Source organism: Pieris napi, chromosome 2, assembly GCF_905475465.1.
Source record: "Pieris napi chromosome 2, ilPieNapi1.2, whole genome shotgun sequence".
NCBI classification, from domain to species: Eukaryota; Metazoa; Arthropoda; class Insecta; order Lepidoptera; family Pieridae; genus Pieris; species Pieris napi.
Window position 1 is genome coordinate 2,909,772 of NC_062235.1, and position 13,696 is coordinate 2,923,467.

Consider the following 13,696-nt stretch of genomic DNA (forward strand, 5'->3'; position numbering starts at 1 on the left):
CATAAAAATCTGCTGTCTTTAGTAAAATACGAGAAATGGCTGTTTCTTTTTCTTTAAAGAAAAAAGTTACTCAATCTGTTAATTACTGTTAACTGTATATTATCTATCAATTAAGATGACAATTGACAGTATAAATAGTTGCTGGCTCAATCAGCTGTAGTCTGTACCCAATACTCAAAAATTTGAATGTTGTTGGCTTAAACGCAACAACAATAAACAGTTTTATTTTTGGTTAAAAACTAACAAATGTTTCCAGGTTTTATTGCAATATATGTGCATTATCACAAAGTTAAAGGTCTTCTTTAGTTTAATTTTATTAATATTTGTTCATTCGAATACCATTTGAAATTATATTATAAAAATGATACATGATGCTCTATTAATTCTTTGGGATTGTTGCCAAACATCGGAAGGAGTCCAGGTTAAAGATTTGATATAATTATTTACATCATATTTTAAATGATAATATATAGCTTGAAAAATTCTTACATCAATACTGTAAATCTTAGATGTCTTTCAATACTTTTCTTTTAGCAAGAACCACTTACTTACGCTAATGAAGGAGATGCTGTCATTTACAAACAAATATCAAAAATTGCATATAGTCACCATAAGATCCAAAATTTTGTAATTGGTACTGGATATTTGTCAAGAAAAACTCATGAAGGTATTCTTTGATACAGTTTAAATCAAATCTTTTTAAGGTAAATTATTTCCATTCTCTCAATTGTTTGCTGGCTCTTATAACAGTGGTATGCTATTTGTAAGATCCTGTCATAGTGACAGGGTAAATAATTGATAATCTTTAGTTAAAACTGAAAACATTTTACAGCATCTGGACACAGAATGTTTGGTTTATATGGACAAGCATTAAGTGAGGGAATATCAGAAGTTCTACAGTCTTATAAAGAGACTCTTAAAGATGTAGAAAGTCTTGTTATTGGTAATAAAAATTACACTTTAGCGTTTGTATATAGCTATGTTGAGAAATATCAAGGCCTATTTAATACCATAAACAGAATTATTTCAACATTAAAGGAGAGAAGACTTGTTGGTTGTCAGATTTTAAGCCTCTTGCATCAATATATTTTGAGTGGCAATGAAATGGTACATGAAGCTATTGTTAAGTAAGTTATACCACACATTATCATTTGACTTTCAATTAGTATGGGACATTTTGATATATTCTTATTACTGTTTATTTTTTTTTTGTTACCCTAGAAGGTTTGAAAATTTCAAAGTGTTTATGAAATGAATTCTTTCAGAATTTTTTCAAATATCAATGCTGTGTTTATGAATCAACTATGCACTTGGTTATTATATGGAGAGCTAAGAGATCCCTATGAAGAATTTTTTATTAATAGTATAAAGAAGAACGACTCAACAGATACTTTTTCATCATGTCAATCAACCACAATTACCTGTGAGAAGTCATTAGTGTCAACAGTAAGATATAAATTTTATCAATATTAATTTTTAACGTCTGGCCTTTATTTACAGAATGACCTCTATCTATATATATACATAAAAATATACTATTAAATGTTTATTTAATAACTCTACTCTCTTTCCTGCATTTTTTCTTATTATTATTTATTAAATTTTTGTTACGCATTGAATCATATAATTACTATGTGAAATATCTTTGTATATAAATGTAATTGCTACACATTTCTATGCCCTAACTAAGTATAAAAAATAATTAGTTTAAATGGTTTTGCATTGGAATGAAAGAGTTTCTTTAAAAAGTATTGTTTATTTTATTTATATTACATCCTGTGGCATGTTACAGTTTCCAAAATTAAATAAAAATTGTTTACTTATATTGAAATTCTTACAGCTACAGCAAACACCTCTGGATTGTGGTTATAATTTGAACTCAACAATGATACCGTATTTCATACCATTGTCTTTGGCACAAGAGATATTGTTTGTGGGAAAAACCGTTATACTATTTGGTTTTGATCCGAAAAAAGTAAAGAAGAATAATATTTTTTCTATGAGCAAAGCTTTGATACCATTACAAAAAATTAACATTGAGTCAAGAAGGTATGTTTATTTTACAACACTATTAATTAATTCAAACAAAAGACATGGATTCTATTTATACTAAAGCTTATAACTTGTATTTAATAATGCCTTGATTTAAACCCTGCTAAAATGTAAAAAAGTGCGCGCATACAAAGTACACATGTTAGAAGTGAAACTTCTTTGGCAAACTAGTTTTTATACAAATCTAAAACTTTAGATTCCCGAGACTTAGAGCGGGGGGAAAAGATATGTTAGGAATTTAGGAAGTGACGAAAATTATTCGATAATAAAAACACGTGGCATTTTAATTTACAATTCGACATTTGAGATTTAAATAAATTATTTTGCATAAAATAAAAAATACTAATATTACATAAATTCTCTTTACGAAATTTTAATTTTAAAACTAGAATTTCTATTAGGTAATTCGCCCTTCTCACTCTCTCTCAATCGCTCTCTCCCTTTTCTTCGACAAAAACGCTGTACATATAAATGGAGTATTTGAAAACTATTGAATATTAGCGTAATAAAAATGGCAAAATCAAAGTAAAACTCGCGAGAAATATGGATAAATTATAGTAGATTGTTACTTTAATTGAAAGTATGTTTCTTTCACTAACAATGAATCCTATTGGTATATTTTATTCAAATTTGAAAACAATAATTAGAATAAATTATAGAGGGGAAAATTTTGTTTTGACATTGACTATAGAATCTCATATCACAGGTTTACAATTTGGGAAGAGAAAGAAGCGGAATTTCATGAAAAGTTACAAAAGCTTAAAAATCCTGATGAGTTTGAAGTGTGCCATTTGAAGTCTGTTGTGAGAGACATAAAAGAATGTGTTACTAAGGTGAGTTTATAGTTGATGTCTATGAGAGTACAAGATTTCTTTAAAAAGTATTCTTTTGGGATATTTTAAATATATATTATAAACAAACATATTTTACAGAAAAACAATGTGCTATTTAATTATAGGTCTCTAATATTTTATTTTAAAGTTATGAGGAAGTTATATTGAATTGATTTGAGATCCTCTTTGACTTAGGTATTTAAGATTTCAGTTAAAAGCTTCAAACTCATTTTATTAAAGAACTATAGTAGATATATATATACTATTATAGAATATTATGACGCGAAATTAATGTTTAAGATAGTATATTATTACATTACATTTTTTAATTAGGCCAGATCAGTCTACAGACGCAAAAATGTGCGTGTCACAGTTTAAACCCAACACGATTATCACAATAAAATTAAATAAATATTCCAGCATTTATGGATAGTCGCAGTGGAAGAAGCTCAACTCCTCCACGAGTTGCATCTGATGAAAGACTTCTACCTCTTGGGCCGAGGGGAACTCTTTTTGGAACTACTTCGTTTGACCTCACGTTTATTGGACAAACCCACTACCAGGACATCTACTAGAGGTAATATATTGTTCAGATCAAAAGAAACACATTAAAAATAGATAAAATAGTTTAACTAAAAAAAAAAATTTAACATTCTTAAAGTATAGACAAACTGACGTAACTTTTGCGACTGAGAGACAAAGACTGATTTTGATCGAAGATGCGTATTTGTGTAATTTCAAAATAATAATGAACATGTACAAAACATGACGTTTATGTTAATAACGTACTAGTAATAGAGTATCTATGACGATGGTACGTCATAAAAACTCTTTCGACGCCATCTTGCCTAGAGAAGCGTTTTGGCGGGTTCTTGATATTATGAATATCTAATTAGATTTTTTAAAAGCCTCATCCGAATTAACAATAGCACTTTGTGAAGGTTCTACAGTCTCTAATAAAAATTAGTTGTAATAATAGTTGCTGTTGCTTTCAAACATTTTGTAAAAAAAAAACATGGCGATTAAAAAGAGTGACGGAGAATTTATTGCCAGTTCTTTGATATTTAGATTTTGATTGGAGATATATTGCCACATAGTATATATTTGTAGATATGAACCAAGCATTTCAATTAGCGGCCAGATCAGTATTCCTAAGCAACAGTGCTGATATTGAGAAGTTTAGCTTCGAATTGCCCTACGTCAAGCCTAATGCATCTGATAATTTATCGCTCCAGGAAGACAGCAGCTCAGGTATTTAAAAAATTCAACCGACTAAAAAGAGATATCAGTTTATTATATATGTATATGTATATATATATATATATATAGATTATCACATCAAGTAAGTATATAATTTTGATCAATAAAGCTTCAGTTACTTTTGAAAAATAGTTTAAAAGCCAGATGTTTTAATATATTTGTTTAATTCTACGGCATGGTGAGGTTGAGTGACCTTTTTTTGATTATAGTTTTAATTTTTTTATAGAAGAGGGGGCAAACAGCAGGCTCATTAGATGTTAAGTGATACCGCCGCCCATAGACAATCTCAATGCCAGAGGCATTTGCGTTGCCGGTCTTTTAAGAATTTGTAACATTACAGGATCCTAAGTCGAATTGGTTCGAAAATACTTGAGTTTATTTCATATAACTTTCGATTTACCTATTAGCAATTCTAGGTAGGCATTGGCGACTTATTTTCTGGGAACTATATATTTATGTTTGCAAATTTGATCGTTTGTATGATTTATTAAATAATAAAAACATATATCTCCTTCCTATGTTTTTCGAAAAACATCATTTTTCTTAAGTTAAAATGATACATAAAAATATAGTAAAGTATCTTAATTATTAAATAACTATATGTATTTGTCTTCTTCAAAATATATATTTTGGAGAAGACAGTGTTTTTCTCAAGCGTCACAAATTTTTATACAGCGGCGGACGGTTGGTCAACCATAATATTAAAGTACGATTTCAAATGGCCCCTACACTTGTTGTTCGCACCGGAAGTACTTGCACGCTACAATGATATGTTCCGCTTGCTCTTGCGCATCAAGAAAACGCAACACGATCTACACGCTTTATGGAAGACATACAAAAATTCGTCTCGGTAAGATGTCTTTATATAATTTAATTATTTTATTCCCTATAATGTTTTGATTTGAGTCAAAATTTTCAAGTCAGATGTCTTATTTCAGATTCAGCTCATGTCAACTTCATAACAAATTAATGTTTTTAATGGATAACCTACAACATTATCTCCAAGCGGATGTCTTGGAGACGAATTTCTCACGTTTAATGGACGCTGTCAGCAAAACCAACGATTTCGAGAAGCTTAAGAAGGCGCACGCGAATTTCCTGGCCGATGTATTGAGCCAGTCTTTTTTGACTGTTACGGTAAGAATTCTACCTGTATTACCTCGTTCGTCGTTCCACAACTGAGTTCCACCACAGTTTTTGCCGCGCACCACCACTATGTCGAACCAGCTCACCACTGAAGTATTTCCGAACCGATTGGACTTAGGGTCATCGAAGAAAAGAGCGTATCAATTCTTAAAAAGCCAGCAACACACGCGAGCCCTCTGGCATTGAGAGTGTCTATGGGCGGTATTACTTAACATCAAGAGAGCTTCCTGCCTGTTTGCCCCCTGTTCTACAAAAAAAACACATACTTATTTTTAAAAGGCAACACTCTGCGAGCCCTCTAGCAATGTGAGTGTCTATGGGCGGGTTCACTCCCATAGATTATTTAGTCAGCCTCACTACTGCTTTTAAAATATATTAATTCCACTGTATTCCTGCCACATCGTTTCTCAAAGATTTTAATGTCGCGACCCCCTAAAATGTCAGAAAAGTTAAGTAAAACAGTCTTGGGACCCCATCACTGTAAAATTATAATAATATGTACGTAGCGCGATATTTTTATCAGCTATACCTACGTTATATTAGCCTTCATTGGTTTTAACTGCGGTGTACTTGACCCCCTTTTTAAAGAAACTCGATCCACCCACCCCCCAAGGTGGACCACGGGGGCCCCCCGCTTGGGAAACGATGCCCTAGCATATACTTAATAGTATTCCTAATAATCTTCTACAAAAACGAATGTTATAGGATACGGAACGCTGCTCAAGTTATATACAAATGTTTATTTTATTTACGTAAATGTAATTACTAATAAAAACACAATGTTGTAAAAATTCATAGATGTTCAAGTATTAAAATTGGTATTACAGGCAGAAGACACAGAGGGCTCTGATACATTAGACAGTATTAATAACCCGGTTTTAAATAATATAGTTGAGTTATTACGACTTGGCCATTCCTTTTGTAACCTCAGCGAGGTAACCACAGATGCTGACGATGAAGATTATTATATACGAGGATATTCGGAAAGGTAAATTAATTGAATATTGCGTCGAGTTAATTTAAAATTTTAGTGCGTTATTATTAACCTACATCTAAACTCTTTAGTTACCCTAAGAACTTTCGTTCTTTCTTTTGAAAACGCGTTTTTTTTAATATAGTTCGATAAATTGTACGCTTCTAACTAAAATATCGGTTTATAGCTTTTAATGATTAACAATAATATAAAGATCATGAGAGAAACCTAAAGGCATTGTTTATTTTAAAAAAATGGCCGTGTAACCCTAGTCTTGAGCGAGCGTGCAAGTACATATTACGTTACGAAATAATGGTTGGTTTATTGAAAACGTTACGATACGGGAGGGGATATTTTAGCCTACGCGTTAAAATAATAAAAAATCTATGGCGCTACAACCTTTTTAGGTCTGGGACAGACTCTGTATCTGTTTCATGACCATTTGTCAATTTTATATGCAAGTAGATGATCAGCTTCCTGTGCCGTCGACTGTTCGGGTCCAAGACAAGCCGGTTTCCTCACGGTGTTTCCCTTCACCGTTATGAATGTTAATTGCGCACATAGAAAGTCCATTGGTGTAGTCGGAGATCGAACCTACGACCTTAGGGATGAGAGTCGCACGCCAACGTAACATAAAAAATCTCAACAAATTACGAGAATTAAAACGTACTCTGATTCTATTACCAGTGAAATAACTTTTGTTGAGGGTTGGTACGCCTATTTCCCTAAACATTAATGCAAGAATTTATGATTAACATTTCAGGTTTAACAAACTTGTGAAACAATTGATGCAACTTCTAGTATCTCTGCGAGAAAAGCCGTGTGGTGTATACTTAGCTAGGCTGTTAATGCGTCTAGACTATAACCGGTGGCTCAGTGCTGAAGCCCAGCTCACTCAATCTGTTACAAATATGCTTCGATATTAAAAAATATAACGAGAATCTCAACTTTTTATTTGCCTCCTAAGTTACTCAGTTGTCACCTATTTTTTTTTTTGCAATTAAAGTACATTGGTTATAATAAAAAAAGACTATCAAAGTAAAGCATTTATTTTTCTTTATATATTTAAAAATGTATTTTTTATCGCTTTTTGCAGTTTGTATTAGATTATTATCTCGACTTAACAATTGCACAGCATCTTTACAAACCATATTAAAACATCGATTCAGCGCCAATCGATAAATTCCGTTTCAGGAAATTTTTTACGTATAAAGAAATCACATCATGATAAACAAAGTATTTTCGTGTACTTTATTGTTCTAATGAAGTATAGAGTACACTATAGGGTACAATACTTTATTATAAAGTACGGGGGGCAACCGTTTTACTGAACGTATCCGATAGCAGGGTAAAGTCTAGTCCTTCTGTAAACAAATGCTACAGAGAGAGAGCGCAGGATAAGATCTCTTTGAAGCAATGGAAGTGGAGGGGAGAGAACGAGAAGTTTCGTCTGTCGCCTGTCATGTGTGTCCACACTGTTAACGGCACATTGCTAAAATGTTGAGATAGAAAGCGAAAGCGACCCCGAGGGCCTTTGATGCGATTGTTTTGGTACAACCAGAGTTAGTTTTAGTGGGTATAGTTCACGCGATTTTGGAGTGGAGTGAGTCGAGTACCACATACCCATCGCTTTTATTGCGAACATGCGCAAACGCATTTCCACCTCAATTTAGAAAGAGTAAGAAATTACGCCTATATTATTATTAAAAAAATGGACGATAAAACATTATGGGTGTAAAGAAAAAATATTTTGGTTTTTATTTTTCTTATATCGTCTTCCTAGAAAATCTGTTTTCAAAGTCGAAGTCAATCAAACACATTTTTATTTACTTATTTATTAATTTTAAACATATTTTATTCATCATCAATAGGTTCCTCTTCTAGTACACAATTATTTTGAGCAGCATGGTCCACTTGCTGCTTCATCACAGCATTGATGAGTATGCATTTTGTCATATCACATGTACATGGCATCGGATGTTCAATTTCCTCAGGGTCCAATAAACTTAACTGTAGATTGTATCTGCAATATAACTTATAAAATTAATTTTGCATGATGATATCCTGGTCTAAGATCCCGCTATACAACGACCTTCACCGAGATGCTTATTTAATGAAACTTATTTTATATTTAATTTAATATGTCAATTTTTTTTTTTTAATATTAATTAAACATACTCTGGACTGAAATTTGCTAGGCAACCCATATGGATTATGTTTATTGACATATTAAATTAAATATAAAATAAGTTTCATTAAATAAGCATCTCGGTGAAGGTCGTTGTATTGCGGGATCTTATACTATCCTTCTTAATTCTGGATGTGTATTTAAATTACAGCTGTGCACTAATAATTATATCCCTATCTATGTGAAACCATACAAAACCATCTAGGAAAAATTTTGCATCGAATGGCAGTTTCATGTCGATACGGTCAGTGATTTAGGCGTGAAGGAGCCTCAAACGAAGACCATTTTTCTTATATATATATAGATATTACTTAAATTTACCTTCTGGAATTCTCTCCATCTCTATTCATATCTAATTTAAAGGCAATTGGTTCTTTTTCTTCAACTATTTGTTCTTCAGGCAACAAAATAACAGTTTGTTTCCAATGTGTTGGTTCACCCGCTGGCCCCGTATTTAGCACTATCAGTTGTTCAGTTGTCAGTTCAGGAAATATGCATTCAAACCAAATACATAGTCCTTGGTAACGGCCACTTTTATTCGCTCCTGCAAGTAAAGTTTTATAATATAATTGAAAAATAAATCATGAACCAGATGGGTACTATATATAATATGTAAATACTTTTAATTTAAAATATATCACAAAGTTAATATAAATAAAGGAATTTGGACATTCAATGGTTTAGTATTTTGAAAAAAGTTTGTTTTTTTTTATTTTTCAGTTTTCTGAAAAATTTGACAAATGTTGGGTATAGTACCTTTAACTACTTGTATTATTAAATTACACACCTACAACATGTTGCACAGAATAAGAGTTCAATTCCTCAACAGTGCAATCTCTTAAATTTATCCAATTCAGAGCAACTTCCTCTCCTAATAAGTCTTCACTTTTAATATGCATGACTTCTGGCTTGTGGCTTTTATCTGACCGTAAATGCTTTGAAAATGATGACATGGACACCCCATAAAAATTGTCCCATTTTTCATATAATGATGGTACACTGATAAATATATTTTTGAATTAAACATTTAACAATTAGTATAAAAAGTGTGAGCAATGAATTAGATGCCTAAAATCAAACAAGAAATACATGCTTTAAGCATCATCAAACTAAAAAAAAGTTTTGACAATTACTTCAAATGTCTATAATAAAATATTTTTTTATAGTAGATCAAGGTTTGGTCTCACCTACATGGTGCTACATAAATAACTGCATTTTGTGGAAACATTTCCCCATCTTCTTTCAGAAACTTGTCCCTGGCTACTACCACAGAATCAAGCATTCCTTCATGAAGCAAATAGAATCCCATCCACTCTGATACTATAGCATCTACCTTAATGTTATCTGGTAATACTACATCTTCAACTTTACAATGAACTACCTGAGTAGAAGAATAAAAACATGATAAAGTGTTAGTGTGTGTGTGTGAAGTCAAATGCTTATTTCCTGTCTATCCTATAACTATTGTATATATTTATATAAAACTGTACACATGTACAGAATAATTATTGTGACTAACAAATTTTTAACAAGTATTAGTAAAGATATACAATGGCCTAGAAATACCTCAATAATTTCTTCAAATTTATTTTCTTTTACAATTTCTCTTGCTAAGTTAGCCAAATTACTAGCTTCAACTGCATATACTTTTTTTGCACCAGCTTGAGCGCAGAATATAGACAAGATGCCAGTTCCACATCCTATATCCATGACTATTTTATCTTTGAAATAGGCCTTATTGTTAAGTATCACTTTGCGGTATGTAGATGTGCGTGGGTCATCTTCCAACATTAATCTGTGAATCTAATAAAGGAAGTTTTGTATTTAAAATTGAATACATATATATAGTGACACTTACATCTGTGCATTGTAACAACAATTATTGTTTGTGGAAAAACCCTGAGTTGCGGGCTTATATTCCATGAACTACTAAGCCACAGGAGGGGTTGGGTGTTAAATACCACCTCACGTTTTTGACGATACTAATTATCTAGGAGTGTCTGGGGGACCTTCATTGGAACACCTCCAAGTGAGTTTTGCTCCGGAAACGCGTCTTAATATTTTTATAAAAAATTTAAAGTTTTGTGTAATGTATTAAAATTTGTAAACAATCCGCCATTTTCTACTTTTCTATTGGTTATAAGTGATGTGACGTTCACTTAAAAAAATCGTGTTTTTAATTTATCGATTGTTAATAATCGTTTTATTTATTTATCGATTATTTCCTCATTTTTGAAATTTAAAGTTATAGAATAATCAACATTGAAATTAACCTAATTTCGTGTTGATAGATTATAGGGTTCCGAAATTTTTTGAAATTATCGATACCTACTCGTCTGTATTTTCTAATTAGTACTTGTATTTCATTGTTTGCAACTTTCTATATTATTTAATTTTTACTAGAATAAAGTGTTTACTTTAATATCCAAAAAGTACCCAAAACCGAATCAGAGCACCCCACTATCCACGTGGTCTTGTCTGTCTTACCCCTAGAGTGTATATAAATAATCGGAGGCGCGGAGGAAGAGCAGCCCCCACCCGCTGTAACAAAGCACAGGCATTATGAAAGCTGCAGCGGCTGAGGCTGGTCGCCGAAGGCGACCAAAAAGCCGAGGTTGCGGAGGCTTGAATAAAATGCCTGTGCTTTGGTACGCAAGGGTGGAGGGGCTGCATTTCCCGTAGCGCCGGAGCTGTCCACAAAAACAAATATTATTTAGATTGGTTAGGTTAGAGTTAGTATATGAATATTTGGCCGCCGAAGGCGACCAGGACGCCGAGAAGCCGAGGCTTGAATAAACAATTACTATTTAGATCGGAGCTGTCCACAAAAAAAAATATTATTTAGATTGGTTAGGTTAGAGTTAGTATATGAATATTTGGCCGCCGAAGGCGACCAGGACGCCGAGAAGCCGAGGCTTGAATAAACAATTACTATTTAGATCGGAGCTGTCCACAAAAAAAAATATTATTTAGATTGGTTAGGTTAGAGTTAGTATATGAATATTTGGTCGCCGAAGGCGACCAGGACGCCGAGAAGCCGAGGCTTGAATAAACAAATACTATTTAGATCGGAGCTGTCCACAAAAAAAAATATTATTTAGATTGGTTAGGTTAGAGTTAGTATATGAATATTTGGCCGCCGAAGGCGACCAGGACGCCGAGAAGCCGAGGCTTGAATAAACAATTACTATTTAGATCGGAGCTGTCCACAAAAAAAAATATTATTTAGATTGGTTAGGTTAGAGTTAGTATATGAATATTTGGTCGCCGAAGGCGACCAGGACGCCGAGAAGCCGAGGCTTGAATAAACAAATACTATTTAGATCGGAGCTGTCCACAAAAAAAAATATTATTTAGATTGGTTAGGTTAGAGTTAGTATATGAATATTTGGTCGCCGAAGGCGACCAGGACGCCGAGAAGCCGAGGCTTGAATAAACAATTACTATTTAGATCGGAGCTGTCCACAAAAAAAAAAAATTATTTAGATTGGTTAGGTTAGAGTTAGTATATGAATATTTGGTCGCCGAAGGCGACCAGGACGCCGAGAAGCCGAGGCTTGAATAAACAATTACTATTTAGATCGGAGCTGTCCACAAAAACAAATATTATTTAGATTGGTTAGGTTAGAGTTAGTATATGAATATTTGGTCGCCGAAGGCGACCAGGACGCCGAGAAGCCGAGGCTTGAATAAACAATTACTATTTAGATCGGAGCTGTCCACAAAAACAAATATTATTTAGATTGGTTAGGTTAGAGTTAGTATATGAATATTTGGTCGCCGAAGGCGACCAGGACGCCGAGAAGCCGAGGTTTGAATAAACAATTATTATTTAGATCGGAGCTGTCCACAAAAAAAAATATTATTTAGATTGGTTAGGTTAGAGTTAGTATATGAATATTTGGTCGCCGAAGGCGACCAGGACGCCGAGAAGCCGAGGCTTGAATAAAAAATTACTATTTAGATCGGAGCTGTCCACAAAAACAAATATTATTTAGATTGGTTAGGTTAGAGTTAGTATATGAATATTTGGTCGCCGAATTTTCAATTATTTTTAATATTAAAATCGAATACAAAAATCGATTTTCACTTTAAAAAAAATCGATTATTTTTCACATCCCTATTAATTTTATAAACTTAATCGGCCATTTTGAATGTGGTTTATGCGAGACTAGCGGTAATTAGTTTTACAGTGCAAAGTTTACTTTATAAATCCGTTTCTTTTTTATTTTCACGTGAAAGTGCGTTATTTTATTTGCATTTTTTGAAACTTGGCTTTACATACATAATCAACACTGATTTCTCGCGATCATTTTCAGATTTATAGTGATGGCGTCTACAAGTTTTACTCGTGAAAATGATTTTGAGGACGATGGGTCCGTTGTGAATCGTGACTTGAATAGTGAGGAAGTGATCACATTTTCCGGAGCAAAACTCACTTGGAGGTGTTCCAATGAAGGTCCTCCGAGACTCCTAAATAATTAGTATCGTCAAAAAAGTGCGATGGTATTCAAAACTGTTACCCACAGGAGCAAATCCGATAATTTGTTATAGGGATTTTATATTTTACAATGAAAAACCCAGTTTTAAATAGTACGCTATTATCTCTTTAAGTGAAATTGTATTCGTTAAAAGCGTGTAATTAGTGATTTATACTAAATGAATATGAGAATATCTAACCTCTAAATCTTCGTAACTTGTAAAATAATTGTTAGTTATAAGGTTTGGCTCCATTTCAACTTTATAATATATAATTAATAGACAAATACCAATTATATATTAATGACCAGATATTGATAACGAATAAATAGTAAATACGAAGATCAGTTTAAACAATTTTAAACAACAATATTTATAAAAACCTTAAACAGTCTATGAACTATGAAGACAGAAGACGTAAGAAGTTAATAGTTTATACGTATAGTTATGAACTTATGAAGTATCAAGTATGAACTATGTAGTCTTAACTAACGAAATTTTCTCGAACTACCGTCTTAATTGTAAGTGAAAAAAAATGTTTAAATAATGGTCGTAAAAAATTTTCGCTTCGTAGAGCCTTTCTTACATACATACTTAACAAGATCGTGCCATAAAAGTTAAAAAAATATTTATACTTTGTTTATAACAATTTTGAAATTTCTTAAATATTAATATGTAGTTTATTAAATATTGGCAAAAAACGAAATGCCATTTTTTTTCATATTTAATTGTTTATAACTTTTGCAATTTTTTATGTGCTAATAC

General features: G+C 32.4%; 2 protein-coding genes and 1 long non-coding RNA gene across 4 annotated transcripts; 2 read left to right on the forward strand and 1 right to left on the reverse strand.

The window, feature by feature from the left end:
* Nucleotides 1–181: 181 nt before the first annotated feature.
* LOC125062130 (gamma-tubulin complex component 4) lies at nucleotides 182–7,205 on the forward strand. 2 transcript variants are annotated; one of them, XM_047667716.1, is made up of 12 exons: nucleotides 182–421; nucleotides 535–667; nucleotides 833–1,127; nucleotides 1,266–1,446; nucleotides 1,841–2,049; nucleotides 2,759–2,885; nucleotides 3,306–3,462; nucleotides 3,996–4,136; nucleotides 4,821–4,995; nucleotides 5,084–5,282; nucleotides 6,119–6,279; nucleotides 7,028–7,205. In XM_047667716.1, the coding sequence occupies exons 1-12, from the start codon at nucleotides 362–364 to the stop codon at nucleotides 7,188–7,190; spliced, it is 2,001 nt and encodes a 666-aa protein (XP_047523672.1). In that variant the 5' UTR covers nucleotides 182–361; the 3' UTR covers nucleotides 7,191–7,205. The 2 variants fall into 2 exon arrangements, with proteins under 2 accessions (XP_047523672.1, XP_047523681.1); XM_047667725.1 differs by lacking the exon at nucleotides 535–667.
* Nucleotides 7,206–8,070: 865 nt separating this feature from the next.
* LOC125061938 (probable protein arginine N-methyltransferase 6.1) lies at nucleotides 8,071–13,288 on the reverse strand. Its single transcript, XM_047667575.1, has 6 exons — nucleotides 13,133–13,288; nucleotides 10,019–10,255; nucleotides 9,640–9,833; nucleotides 9,240–9,451; nucleotides 8,774–8,996; nucleotides 8,071–8,287 (listed from the first exon to the last, which is right to left on the reverse strand). The coding sequence occupies exons 1-6, from the start codon at nucleotides 13,184–13,186 to the stop codon at nucleotides 8,119–8,121; spliced, it is 1,089 nt and encodes a 362-aa protein (XP_047523531.1). The 5' UTR covers nucleotides 13,187–13,288; the 3' UTR covers nucleotides 8,071–8,118.
* LOC125061946 lies at nucleotides 12,601–12,976 on the forward strand. The gene is made up of 2 exons (XR_007119117.1): nucleotides 12,601–12,693; nucleotides 12,772–12,976. It is a non-coding gene; the product is annotated as an uncharacterized LOC125061946 (long non-coding RNA).
* Nucleotides 13,289–13,696: the final 408 nt, after the last annotated feature.